Source organism: Cervus canadensis, chromosome 33, assembly GCF_019320065.1.
Source record: "Cervus canadensis isolate Bull #8, Minnesota chromosome 33, ASM1932006v1, whole genome shotgun sequence".
Classification (NCBI taxonomy): Eukaryota; Metazoa; Chordata; class Mammalia; order Artiodactyla; family Cervidae; genus Cervus; species Cervus canadensis.
In genome coordinates this window covers 31,360,084-31,373,333 of record NC_057418.1, presented here as the reverse complement: position 1 = coordinate 31,373,333, position 13,250 = coordinate 31,360,084, and the positions used below count along the sequence as shown (strand labels likewise).

Below are 13,250 nucleotides of genomic sequence, written 5' to 3'. Positions count from 1 at the left end.
TCTCCCCTCCTGTGTGTGCAGTGACAGCTCAGATCCTTAAGGCTACAAACTTTTCGAGCTCAAGGATAATCAACATCGTATAAAATTCTGTACTCTCCAGAACTCATTAACTCAAACTAAAAGAAAAGACAAAAGCCCCCTGCCCTGGTATTAGAATGGTGTGACAATCTATAAAGGGGGCTTCCCTGGTAGCTCAGTAGGTAAAGAATCCGCCTGCAATGCGGGAGACCTGGGTTAGATCCCTGGGTTGGAAAGATCCCCTGGAGAAGGAATGGCTACCTACTCCAGTATTCTGGCCTGGAGAATTCCATGGACTGTATAGTCCATGGGGTCGCAAAGAGTCAGACACGACTGAGCGACCTTTACTTCACAATCTATAAGGGAGAATGTTTACAGCTAAATAAGACAAATCAGATTGGCAGAACAAAAATAAGCATTTATCAAACTACTTGTAATTTCAAGAAGTCCTTCTTCAGGAAGTAAAGCCGTGATGTGCCTGAGAAAACTGATGGCTTGTGGGGCAGTGATGAATGGAGTACAGAATAAAAAGTAGGGAAAACGAGAAATAAGGGCAAGAAAAGGCAAGGCTCTCACTTGTCATGAACTCTGAAAGCCTCTCTGCCTGTCCACAATCCACAACTGGTTTTCTCTATTATAACCAATTTGACTGAATCATCTATTAAGTGAAAGAATAAATCTTTTTTTTAATTACACATTTTTGGCTGACAGTACCTCTAGTAAATATTGGTAATTGCTAAAGGAGAAATAAACTGGGTTAGGAAGGAAGAGACCTAAGGTCCAATACTAACCAAACATGTGACCATTAAGAAGTCACGTAACTACTCAAATTTTCACCCTTTCCAATTCTTACGTTCCACCGTTCCAAAGAAGATCCAGGAAAATTTTTAACTTAGACATGGGAAAGTGGGGAGAGACAGAGAATGGAGACGACACTTTTCAGAGCTCAAGTCCCTGGAGTACTTAGGTTGTAACACACCAATACGTCCCTGGCATCGCACCAGATATAAGATACAGTTGACGGTGAAATACCTTCAGCTGCTGCAAAGCTTTGGCGATGACGGGCTGACTGGAAGTCTGCTCCTGGTGTAGAGTCATGAGCCCTTCGATGGACTGCTGGAAAGCTTTTCTGTGGATTACGAGCTGTGCAGAGTGCATGACCACGAGTAAGAGATTGTCCACCTGGGGAGAGAAGCGGGCCCAGGGCTTACACACAGACCCCGCCAGCTGTCCACTCCAGTCCAACCCCCAGGCCCTAACACCACCCACCCCAGGGCTCCCCGGCCAGCAAGCACCTGATGAGAAAGTACATCTTTGGACTAAGCTGTTCCCCTGGAGCAACGCAGCGGGCATTGATGGCTACACTCTCCAGCACAGCGGGGAGGAATCCCATGGGACGGTGTGGGCAGGCGGTGTCTAAAGCACGCTAGAACTCCAAGACAATCCTCCTGGAGCAGAGACGGAGTGTGTGTGTGTGTGTGTGTGTGTGTGCGCGCGCGTGGAGCAGCGTGTGAAGGTGGAAAATGCAGGGGTAAGAATGGGATGAGATGAGGGGGCTTGTATAAAACAGAAACCAAGCCCGTATTACTTGTGTTAAGTGACAGTCACTGCAGTATTCTGAGTAGACCTGGGATGAGATGTATGAATTGTAAGGATCGGTCTGGAAGTACCAAAACAAGCACCGAACGAGAGGGAGGAAATGTGAGGCCTGAAGCAGGGAAACTACAAGTGGGGCCCTGCGACAGTGCAGAAAAGGTGATCAGGTCCGACCCCAGGAGCGGCTCTGGGGATGCAGAGGAAAGCTCATTGACTGGAAAGGCTTCGGGGCTGGGGGAGCCATTTAAGTGGAGGAGGGCGGAGGCTGAACGTTTGTGAACGGCCACATCCTGGTTTAAACACCTGAGTGGACGGAGCACCAGTCACTGAGACTCGTGCTGGGGGGCAGTCGGCCGGGGTGTCCGCTGAGTCCGAGGTGCAGGTGCGCACTCACCGCCATCCCGGAGCTGAGCACAGTCTGCGTGTGTGTGTGTGTGTTAACTGGGGGAGAATTCCTGTCCAGTGCTGTAGGGCGAGCTTCTGCGGCTCCACAGTGTGAAGCAGCCGCATGTACACACGCATGCCCTCCGGCCTGGACCTCCGCGCCCCCAGCCCACCCTCGAGGCCATCACGGAGCAGCGAGCCGAGCTCCCTGGGCGACACTGCAGCTCCCCACAGGCTGTCTATCTTACACACGGGAGCGTATGTGTCGGTGCGACGCTCTCTGAACACAGTGGCGTGAGAGGCTTCCTACGGTTTTAGTTACTGAGGCACACAGACCGTCACAGGATCACTGCCAGGGAGGCAGGTGACAACCTGACCACGCAGAAGAAAGGAGTCAAGTAGCCGGTAAAACGGTAAAAAGTTTGTCTTGTTTAGAGTGATTCGCCGCTAAATCAACACTTGAAGAGCTGAGATATCTGCAACTACAAACTAAACGAAGGAGGGAATTTCTTCCAGGTCACAGGTGGGTGCACCTAACTTATGTACTTGGCTGAAGTGAGGAAAGATATAAAACATTTCAAATACTTCAGTACAACTGAAGAACTTCCCAGAATATTTTAGTACAGTAACAAAACAAAATCATCAAAACATCAAAGTCTAAGCAATACGTGTTTCTGGGGCTTCCCCAGTGGCCCAGGGGTAAAGAATCCACCTGCAATGTGGAAGACCTGGGTTCAGTCCCTGGGTTGGGAAGATCCCCTGGAGAAGGGAATGCAACCCACTCCAGTATTCTGGCCTGGAGAGTTCTATGGACAGAGGAGCCTGGCGGGTACAGTCCATGGGGTCAAAGAGAGTCTTCAAAAACAACAGCAGTAACAACACTGCCTCCAGGCAGGGCGGGGAGCGGTGGGGGGACGGGCGGGGAGACAGACCTGCATGCTTCTCAGGGTGTCAACCGTCTCCACCGGAGGCACGATCCTGACAGGCTGTGCCTCCCACGCGGCCCAGCTGTGCTCTGAGTCCGGAGCGCGGTCCCCATGTTTGGTCAGAAGCAGATAGTCGTCAATTAGTGCCTCATCTGAATCTTTGGAGCAGTCCTTCCCTGCAGCTGCATTGAGTAACTGCAAAATAATGCTCTTCTCCTCAGCAAGAGCGTCTGGAACAAACACCTGCAAGTTTTCTAAGCCAGGAATTTGTACCTGGAAGAGAAACAATCCAAAATCCTGAATTCAAGAACACCGTCTATTACAGAAATGTTACTGTGCATGTTTCGGGTTTTTCATCTGCATCCTTAAAACAATTTAGTAAGCATGAAGAACTTTGCTTTTCTAATTATAGCATTGGGAACTTATGGGGCAGTCTTAAAATTGGGGTCCACATATCGACTGCAAAGCCTAAAATGTTTACCACCTACACCTTTAAGAAAAATTTCTGTTTAGAGTAAGAAAGGTAAAACAGTTCTACCGCCTTAAGTGCGCACCTTCACGTACTGCTTTGACTTCAGGACGTCCAGGAGGTCTCTGACTGGGGCCGAAAGTATGAACTCTGCGGCTATTTCCAAGTCCTAGGGTCACAGTTACAGAGAAACTTCTTTAGGGTTAGCTTTTTAAAAAGTAAAAAGAGTTTGATGGGAAACAACAAAATTCTATAAAGAAATTACCCTTTAATTAAAAAATTAATTAATTTTAAAAAATAAGATAGAAGAAAAAAATAAGTAACAGCTCGTCAAAACTGTGAACGCACCTTCCTCAGCATCTTGGCAAACCCCAGTGCCTTGGAGGCTCGTTCCCTGGCCTCATGGAAGAGCTCCTTCAGGGCTCGGCTGACCTCTATAACCGATCTCCTGCCAGGCGGACAGAAACCCAGTTAGAATTCACGGGGGGATGCCAAGAAACACACAACAGTAAAGACAGAGCAAATTCCAACTCACATTAATAAAGCCCGAAGATTTTAGAAACAAGCAATGATTAAGAATGCACTCGAAATATGCTGAAGCTTGCTCCCCACAGTTTTCTAGAAAGTACTTGCAAATATTGGTTATATAAGTGCGGCATACTTAATAACGTTCAAATGACAGTTTCCTCAATTTCCTAAAAACTACATTCAGTTCAGTTCAGTCACTCAGTCATGTCTGACTCTTTGCGAACCCATGGACTGCAGCACGCCAAGCTTTCCTGTCCATCACCAACTCCCAGGGCTTGCTCAAACTCATGTCCATCTAGCTGGTGATGCCATCCAACCATCTCATCCTCTGTCGTCCCCTTCTCCTGCCTTCAATCTTTCCCAGCATCAGGGTCTTTTCCAATGAGACAGTTCTTCGCAGCAGGTGGCCAAAGGATTGGAGTTTCAGCTTCAGCATCAGGAATGAATATTCAGGACTGATTTCCTTTAAGATTGACTGGTTGGATCTCCCTGCAGTCCAGGGGACTCTCAAGAGTCTTCTCCAACACCACACTTCAAAAGCATCCTTCCAATGAATATTCAGGACTGATTTCCTTTAAGATTGACTGGTTGGATCTCCTTGCAGTCCAAGGGACTCTCAAGAGTCTTCTCCAACACCACACTTCAAAAGCATCAATTCTTTGGTGCTCAGCTTTCTTTATAGTCCAACTCTCACATCCCTACTGACCACTGGAAAAACCACAGCTTTGACTCGATGGACCTTTGTTGGCATTTCATTAGGATTTCACTAGGATACATAAAATACTTTTGCCACCTGATGCAACTGAGAGCCGACTCACTGGAAAAGACCCTGAGGCTGAGAAAGATTGAGAGGAGGAGAAGGGGATGACAGAGGATGAGATGGTTGGATGGCATCATCGACTCAATGGACATGAATTTGCGCAAACTCTGGGAGATAATGAAGGACAAGGAAGCCTAGTGAGCTGCAGTCCATGGGGTCACGAAGAGTTGGACACGGCTTAGCGACTGAACAACATTAGGATAATTCTTGGAGTAGGAATTAGGTTCTTGACTCTCTGCTCATGATCTAACTAAAAAGGAGCAGTGAGCCAGGAAATGTTTAACACCAGCTCCCCCTAAATTATTGTCTTGTGTCGTGTTTGCTGATTTTCTCGGTGTGGATACACCCATCATAGCGATTTTCAATCCACCAACAGGACATCACTGAGCTGTGACTTGGGGGTGTGCACGACCCATGTGGGTGCTCTGGAGCTGGGACAGTCAGCCCTGCACATCACTGCGTGTGAACCCCCTTTCTCGATCCACCCCCAGGAAACAATCAGAGCACTATAAGAGCCATTCTCTAGTTCACCATCCCAACGACTGAACTCGCTTATTCTGTATCTACCATGTCAGCGCTCAAAACTGCAAGACCTTCTATGAACTGATTCATTCCATTTCTCAATAATTCAGTATTTTCCCAGGTGAGAGCCTATGTAGTAACTTCTTTCTTTAATCCTGGTATAAAGACATTTCCGTGTTCTGAAATCCCAAAATGTGTTTTCTATCAAATTCTGGAAGGTGAGAGAAAAACACCTCTAGAGAAGTTAGTTCCGCCTTAGCACTTCCTAATATTGATTCACAGGGTACTATTGATAATTGGCCACAAAATAGCTCTATGAGTGACACGTAAGCCGCAAAAACAGCACTTTACCACGGTTCACCCTCAATCCTGTCTGCACACAACGGGAGAAAACAAAGTAGGTGAGCCAGACCGGTTTCATGTACTCAAGCCGAACGTTCAACAGAAGGGGTGAGGTAAGTATACAAACAACAAAAATGCACCAAATGTCAATTAACGTATTCACGGACTACTACAGAGGCTTTAAAGGACAGGAACTAGTTAACTAAAGACAGTCCGGAACATGTGAATGAATTCTACCCTACTAGTTCTTAGTCGACTTAAACTACATCGTCTCTAAGGATTAGATTAAATAACAGTCACCTTCAAAGACAATTTCACATAAAACCATAACTCAAAGATCACACGAAAAAAGACAATACAGCAGTCACGCATAAATCCCTTTAGATCTACAACCCACGTTCTTCAAGTCCAGCGTGATTTGGCTTCAACAAGGCACATTTCAGGCTCACTGCCAAGAGTAAAACTACATGAAATCAGAAATGGGAGAGGAAAGGAAATGCAACTTCAACCTTATTTCATCTGAAGCACTGCTGTCGTCGGCACTGGTCCAGAATTCTGCACAGCTCTCCTGTAAGCCAGACTCTAGAAAACTTCCTGTCGATTTCAGCAGCATTCCTGCAATGTCACTAAGGAACAGAAACAACAGACATAAACCAGAGAAGAAAAACTGTCCCCACTCAGATTCTCTCAGGAATGAGAATCTGAAAGATTGAGCTATCATGTCAGTAGTTCAAAAATCAATGACAGTGAGACTTCTCTTTTAATTTAACATCATGATTAATGTGAAAAAAAGCAGAATCTCGACTGTGGAATGTATCTACCTTTGTTCCACTACCAGCTTTTCATTATAAACCTTAAAATCTTAAATTACATTCACAGTAGCTATGTAATTATCACATGTTACTTTCATCTTAAATGTTTGAAATGGTATAAAGTGGGCTCAAATATATATCTATGACAAAATATTTTTAAAGGCTCAATAAACTAAATGATAGCATAAGAAACAAACTGAATTCCTTAAATGCAATCACTTTTAAAAATTTCCATCACAATTTTCACAGTCAATGAACATGAACTACTGTAATCACTGATGCTTCTCATCAAGTATACAGTCTAAATACTAGGGTTAAAATGCAAACCCAAATGTATAAAATAAATCTAAATGAGTTCAGTGAAAATTCAACAGCAGCTTACTGACTTCTGTGATGAAAGGAGCGTATAACCTAGTGAAGCAGAGCAGGTTGAGTCCAGAACCAGCATCAGAAGGGGCAGAAGGTCACCACTAGGGGCGCTGTCTGAGGGTGTGGGTTCAACGGGTCCTGCGGGCAGTGCAGAGGTGTAGGAGCCAGAACCGCAGGGGGAAGAGGGGTTCTGTCAGGAGGAGCACGGAGGAGGGAGGAGGGGGAGGCACGTCGAGGAAGGACAGGAAGGATGATCGAAGGGCACGAGGATGCGTTAAGCAGGAGGCACGTTGGTGAAGAGAAACTGCTGAGCTGGGAAGAGCAGAGGAGCAGGGGGAGTGAGGCCAGGACCAGTGACCCAGCCGTGCCGGCGGAGGCCTTGGATGTGCTGCGACCGTGTGATCTTCCTCTGGCAGGCAGAGGGTGGGCTGTAACAGTGACCGAGTGGGGAAACGGCCTGATTAAAAACATGCCTGTAAAGAGCAGTAGTGTACAAGGATATCCAGGATAAATTAGTTAATCAGTATCTGTTATGGAGTAACGAGCAGTGAAGAGATAAAATTTCTTCAGTAAATGGAGGGGAAAAAGAAGCAATAAATCAAATAAAAAAGAAAAATATAGAGTACTTCAACTATTGATAAGTGCTCTGGAGAGGAAAAATTAAGAAGAACACTAAGATGCTCTTGCAGGTAGGAGTTTCAACTTTAAATATGGAGAAGATAGCATCTGGCCAAACCTACAGGAAGTGGGGAAGGAAGTCGCAGAGATAACTGGGTGCAGAGCAGTCCGCGCACAGGGATGAGCAAGCGCAAAGAGCCTGAGGCAGGAGCAGGCCGGGCCCACGGAGAAAAGGCAGGGAGCCACCGCGGCTGCAGAGGACGCGCAGGAGAGCCGGGAAAGGACACAGAGCTCACGCAAAGTCAGACTGCGCCTGGCACCACGGGGCACGGTTCAGGGGCTCCCACTTCTCCTTGAGTAAGGAGAACCACTGGCGTATTTCAAACAGAGGTAAAAATGGTCTGCAGGGAGATCACATCAGTCATTCCTAAAGGAAATCAATCCTGAATATTCATTGGAAGGACTGATGTTGAAGCTGAAGCTCCAACACTCTGGCCACCTGATATGAAGGGCAGACTCCTTGGAAAAGACCCTGATGCTGGGAAAGATTGAGGGCAGGTGGAGAAGGGGACAAAAGAGGATGAGATGGTTGGATGGCATCACTGACTTGATGGGCGTGAGTTTGAGCAGGCTCCGGGAGATAGTAAAGGGCAGGGAAGCCTGGCGTGCTGCAGTTCATGGGGTCACAAAGAGTCAGACACGACTTAGTCACTGGACAACAGTAACAAAAAATGGTCTGATGTACAGTTTAACAGGATCACTGAGAATAAACCTTAGAGGGTGACGGGCAGAAGCAGATTCCTGAGAGAGCTGCTATAGCAAAATACAAGGAAACGTAACCGGCTGGGAAGAGGGGAAATGGGCAGTGGTGAGTGGAGGTCAGACGCTGGTTATATCCCAGAGGGACAGCCACGGGGAATCAGAGATGGCGAGTGAGAGAAAGAATGGGGTCAGGGTCAACGCCAAGACGGCTGGAACCAGGGAGAACGCTGCAGCAACACAACAAACACCCAGAACCACGACAGGGCGGGCGGGCGGCCCCTCAGCATGGGCAGTGTCGCGGCTCCGGAGCTTCTCAGAACACGGGTGCGAAGCTGAAGGCCACAGACTGCACGGAAAGGGACCTGAAGGACGAGCCAAAGATAAAAACGAACACTGACAGGTACATAATGACGGTACAAAGAAATTAAATAACAAGAATTGGTGGTGAAAGGAAACAGTAACCTTTTCAAACACCTTTTTTTTTCAGCCAAGCTTGACAGACTGAGAAGGGAAGATGCAAAGAGAAGAAATTACAGGTGAAAGAGAACAATGGAGAATCAGGAGGGGCGAGAGACGCTGAAGATGCCAGTGAATACATGTTTCCGTAAGGCTGACTGTGGAAACCAACCAGAACAGGAAAACAGGGCAGACTGGGAGCCCTGGCCTGAAGCTGGCTGAGCGCTGAGACAAGAGCAAGCTCCCTGTTCACTCAGAGATGCAGGAAAACATAAAGACCAGGTGGTCAGGGCAGAAGAGTCGACACAACATTCTGAGCTGCCGGGCACCGAACACAGACCCGCGGGGTGAGGACAGTGGCTTTCTGCAGGGAGAGGAGACCTGTAACAGCAGAGGTCCTGCAGGGTGCACACAGCGCGGGGGGAAGGAAACGTGAGCTGGGTATGAAAGAGCTCCTGAAAATAAACGGAGGAACCAGACGGCCGACGCGGCAGGCGAGAGAAGGCGGCACCACCGGGCGGCCGCGGGGTTCAGCGCCGGGGAGGAGGCCCGGCCCCCAGTCCCTCAGCAGGGGAGCGGCCCCCGGCAAGGACCACATACCTCACACCTCGCTCTCAACGCTCAGGTGCCTGCGCTTGAGAAGACACATTCGTGTCCTGGAACAGACAGCCCCGTGAGCACTGCCCCCTGCTTCATGCTTTTCCTTCGTTTACGTTTCGATTCCTTCACCATACATAAACACCCAGTTCATAAAGAGATTCTGTGATCAGCCCAACATTCCCAAAACAGTGTCGGTGAAAATACCTACTTGTGAGGCTTGAGAAGTGCCCACCGAGTCTGAGACAAAGACCGATACTTACGGGTCTGCTCCACTCGTCAAGAGGCCTTAGATCCTCCTCCTTTCACATAATCACGAGGGTGCACCCCATGGCAGGACTGCTCAACTTCAAAACTGACACGCTGGGTGGATAGGTTTTTTCGAAGGATGTTTACCAGCGTCCCTGGCCTCCACTCAGGAGGCACCACTCATCCCTCCCAGTGGGTAAATCAGAACCGCTTCCAGACACCGCCACGCGTCCCGGGGGCAAGTCTCCCCGGCAGAGAACCGGGGAGGTTCTAAGGATGCTCTAAGGACGACAGAGCTCAGGAGAGGGGCACCCAAGAGGGACGGGTGCTGCTCGTTTCCATGTAATGAGACACTCACGCGGGGAGCACAGAGCCGGTGAGCGAACCAGGAGTGAGAAAGCAGGGCGGCCACACAAGGATTCCTACCAGAAAAGTTTTCCAGCCTGTGCCTCTCCGCCCCGGATGTAGTGGGTTATTTCTTTGGTGAAATTCCATTCTTCTTCTAACAGATTTTTTAAACTATGAGATGCTTGAGGTAACTGCTGTAGCATTTGGATCCAGCTTCTCATGTAATCAAAATATACCTTAAGATACAAAAAGGCAAAAGGAGATATTTGAGAACGGGGTTCAACAACTCACAACCTTCATCCCTGTTAACATGAAAACTCTAAGTCGGACAAGAGGAAGAGGGGCCACTGAGGCATGAAGCTCTGAGAGAAGTGAGATTCTCCATCACTATTAACTGAGGTCTAAATAGGATTTTTCTTTAATTGTATAACTCAGCTCCTCAGCAACTGAACATATTATTCACAACTGCTGCAAGTTACTAAGAAAATATAACATTCACACTGTACAAAAAAATACAACGAAGTAAAAAAAAAATCAAAATCATAACAGAAATTTTCATGTTTAATATACTGTGAATAATATTCCTTTAAGAGCTTGGGATGTTTATTTCTTTAATTACTTAAGCTTTAGATGGTTTCTTACAGGTTAAGAGGAGGCAATGAACACACTTCTTCCCACTAGTATGTTCCCAGCATCCAGATTTTCATGACATAATTTTTCAAGGCTTATGACATATAAATTATGATCTATAACCAAAATACTTGACTGTTCTAAGGAGGGGTTTATGTCCACCACACTTCGTCTTCCAACAGCTTTCACAGTACTAAAATTCTTGCTTTGATTTATCTGCTGCTTAGCAGGGTTTTACTATGAAGTACTTTTTCTCAAGACAGGTTCACATTTGTTATTTTATAAAACATCACTGTCTGTGGATTCTTTTACTGAAAAGGTACCTTGACTGGGTATGAAATGTTTGATTGACACATCCTCTCCCTCAGAGCCTTGAAGACTTTACTCCGGTAGCTTCTAACACCGTGAGTCACGTTAGAATAAAGGACACTGCTGGAGCCTGATCACCACCTTCCCCATCCCCTGCAGGCGGCTTCCCTTCCCTGCCTGGAGGTTTACAGGCTCCTTTCTCCAGGCCTCGATCTCAAGGACCTTCGCAGGCTACACCTCAGGGTTCTCTGAAATGAGGGTTTTCTGAGATCCAATAATAACTTTCAGTAGGCAAAAACTCTGGAGTTTTTCACTTAAAGAAAACTATCTTCTGTTGTATCTTTGGAGTTTCTAGGTCCTCCTCCACCCAGGCATGTGGCGTGAATCTCCAGTCACGGGTCCATTATGAACACAGCTGTGTAGCAGAACCTGAGACTTAACAGGTCTACAACCATCTCATTCCAACGAAACAGGTCTTGTGCACATCAGGCTCGGGACCTCCCTTTCCACTCCTGGAGGGCAGCTTCATCTCCCTGGCTTCCCTGAAACCACGCTGTCCTGAGAGCCCTCTCAAGGGGAAGCTGCCTTACAATATACCGCAAGGGCTGCCAACGGTCACATCTTTGTGTATCCTGTTGCTACTTTCAAACCATCATCCTCCCACAGTCTTCTTTAAAAACAAAAGAAACACTCTGCCCCTTTAAGGTTTCCGTGATCAGGTATGCCCTGGACGCTCCGTCTCTGCACCATCATCTACTGATTTTCCACTGCCCCGAGGCAGTCATCACACACCAGCCTGCGCCTGTCTTCTCTCCTTCCCAGGCTCAGCCAGCACCAGCTGTGTGACTTAACATCTGCTGCACCTCCCTGCCCCCCCACCAATTCAGTTCCATTCCCCGACTGCCTCCGGTTCCAAGCAACTTCCCTCGTCTCTGACAAGGTTTCCTTTCTGATCCTGGCATTTACCAGAAGTGCTCAAAACCCAGCCAAACATGCTGATGCTAAAACCTCCTCTCCTCCCTGCAGTCTGCTTGCCCAGCTCCCCCACGACCTACTCTCCTCATTTCATCAGGAGCTCCAGCCCTGGTTCCTCTTCTTCAGACTCCCTCCTCTCTTCCCTGGTTCCCTGTCCTCCTCATGCAGCACTCCTGTCGGCACACCTGTGTCCCTGCCACCTCCCTACACCCTGCCAGCCCGCAATGCCTCTTCATCTCACATGCCTGTCACAAGCCCAGCGCCCTTCCCCAAGCCCACCTTCCTCCAGGAGCCACACCACAGGGAGGGGCCGCTCTCCTACACAGTCACATCCGCCAAGCCCAGAGCGCACGTTCCTGGTGATACCTGCACCTCTGCTCAACTCATTCGCCTCCTCTCTACAAACACAAGTTTGAAACTTCTGCATTTTCCTCACATGGCCAAAATCCACCACAACCCATCCTCACTGCTCTTTTGTCATTATACGTAGAAGCTCTCATCATCCTGAGATAAATAACACGAACGTACATACTGTTAAATCACCATCCTTCCCTTTTTAACAGTAGAGGAACTGGGCTCCCTGCTAAACCCAGCACGTGTGTTTTGAGACCCATTTCCTTGTGGAACCTGAGGAACCTTGCACTCTGTCTTCCCTTTCCTCTCATGTACATATGAGTTGTTCTCTTTGTTTGCTTTTTTCAGTTCTTTCTTTTAACAAAACAATCCCAAAGGCTTTCAAAGGGTCTCAGGTATCTTTAATTTAAAAAACTCACTGGACCCATCATCTCCAGTACTCATCCGGCTGCACGAACTGGACACCCAGCAACCACTCTCTATACCCGCTCCATCGCCAACCGATCCCTGCGTCCTGCCAATTTCACTTCCTTCCTTTTGAAGGATCCAAAGATTGCCCGTGCCTTTCCCTAAACTGACGTTACGCCTCTGTAACCCAGGGACTAGCACGTGCGCCCCTGGACTAGACCCTGCCTGGCCTTTATCCAGGCTCACAGGACAGGACACGCTGCAGACAACACGACGGTCCCCACATGGCACACGCCTCCTGTCTGCAGTGCGTCCTCCCCGGGGACACGCCCTGCGGCTCGGGCACACCCCGAGACGCCGCAGCTCTAATGCATCGCTGGACGAGCCCTCCGCGTGGCAAGGAGGCAGGACGGTGCAGTGAACGATTCGACCGCCTCTCCGAAGGCCACGGTCTCCTTCCTTCTTGGCCAAACACTGGTTTTCTTTGGGTTCCACCAGTTCTCAAGTTATGCCCCTGCCCTACTTCATCTAGGACACTCTGGGACACAACTTTTAAAATCACTGATAATTTCTAGTCCTTCATCTGGGGGATTATGGCGATGAACTAAGGGACATGATGGCTCACACAGAGAACTAGAAACAGAGTCAAAACTCACTCCTCAGCACTGCTACGGTCCTCTAACCAGCTGAGAGTCTCGGTATTTCCTGAACCTCGGCTGTCAACCTCTCCCAGGCACATGAGGGCGCTGCAGGTGGAT

At 48.1% G+C, this 13,250-nt stretch overlaps 1 protein-coding gene across 8 annotated transcripts in view; it reads right to left on the bottom strand.

Moving 5' to 3' along the window:
• Positions 1–13,250, bottom strand: part of MAP3K4 (mitogen-activated protein kinase kinase kinase 4) — a 139,980-nt gene that overhangs the window by 28,914 nt on the left and 97,816 nt on the right. For all 8 annotated transcript variants that reach the window (XM_043457299.1, XM_043457302.1, XM_043457303.1 and 5 more), the window contains 6 exons: positions 9,895–10,052; positions 6,115–6,231; positions 3,742–3,841; positions 3,479–3,562; positions 2,931–3,197; positions 1,051–1,200 (listed from right to left, as the gene is read on the bottom strand). In XM_043457299.1, coding sequence (XP_043313234.1) covers positions 1,051–1,200; positions 2,931–3,197; positions 3,479–3,562; positions 3,742–3,841; positions 6,115–6,231; positions 9,895–10,052 — 876 coding nt within the window. The remainder of the gene's footprint in view (positions 1–1,050; positions 1,201–2,930; positions 3,198–3,478; positions 3,563–3,741; positions 3,842–6,114; positions 6,232–9,894; positions 10,053–13,250) is intronic.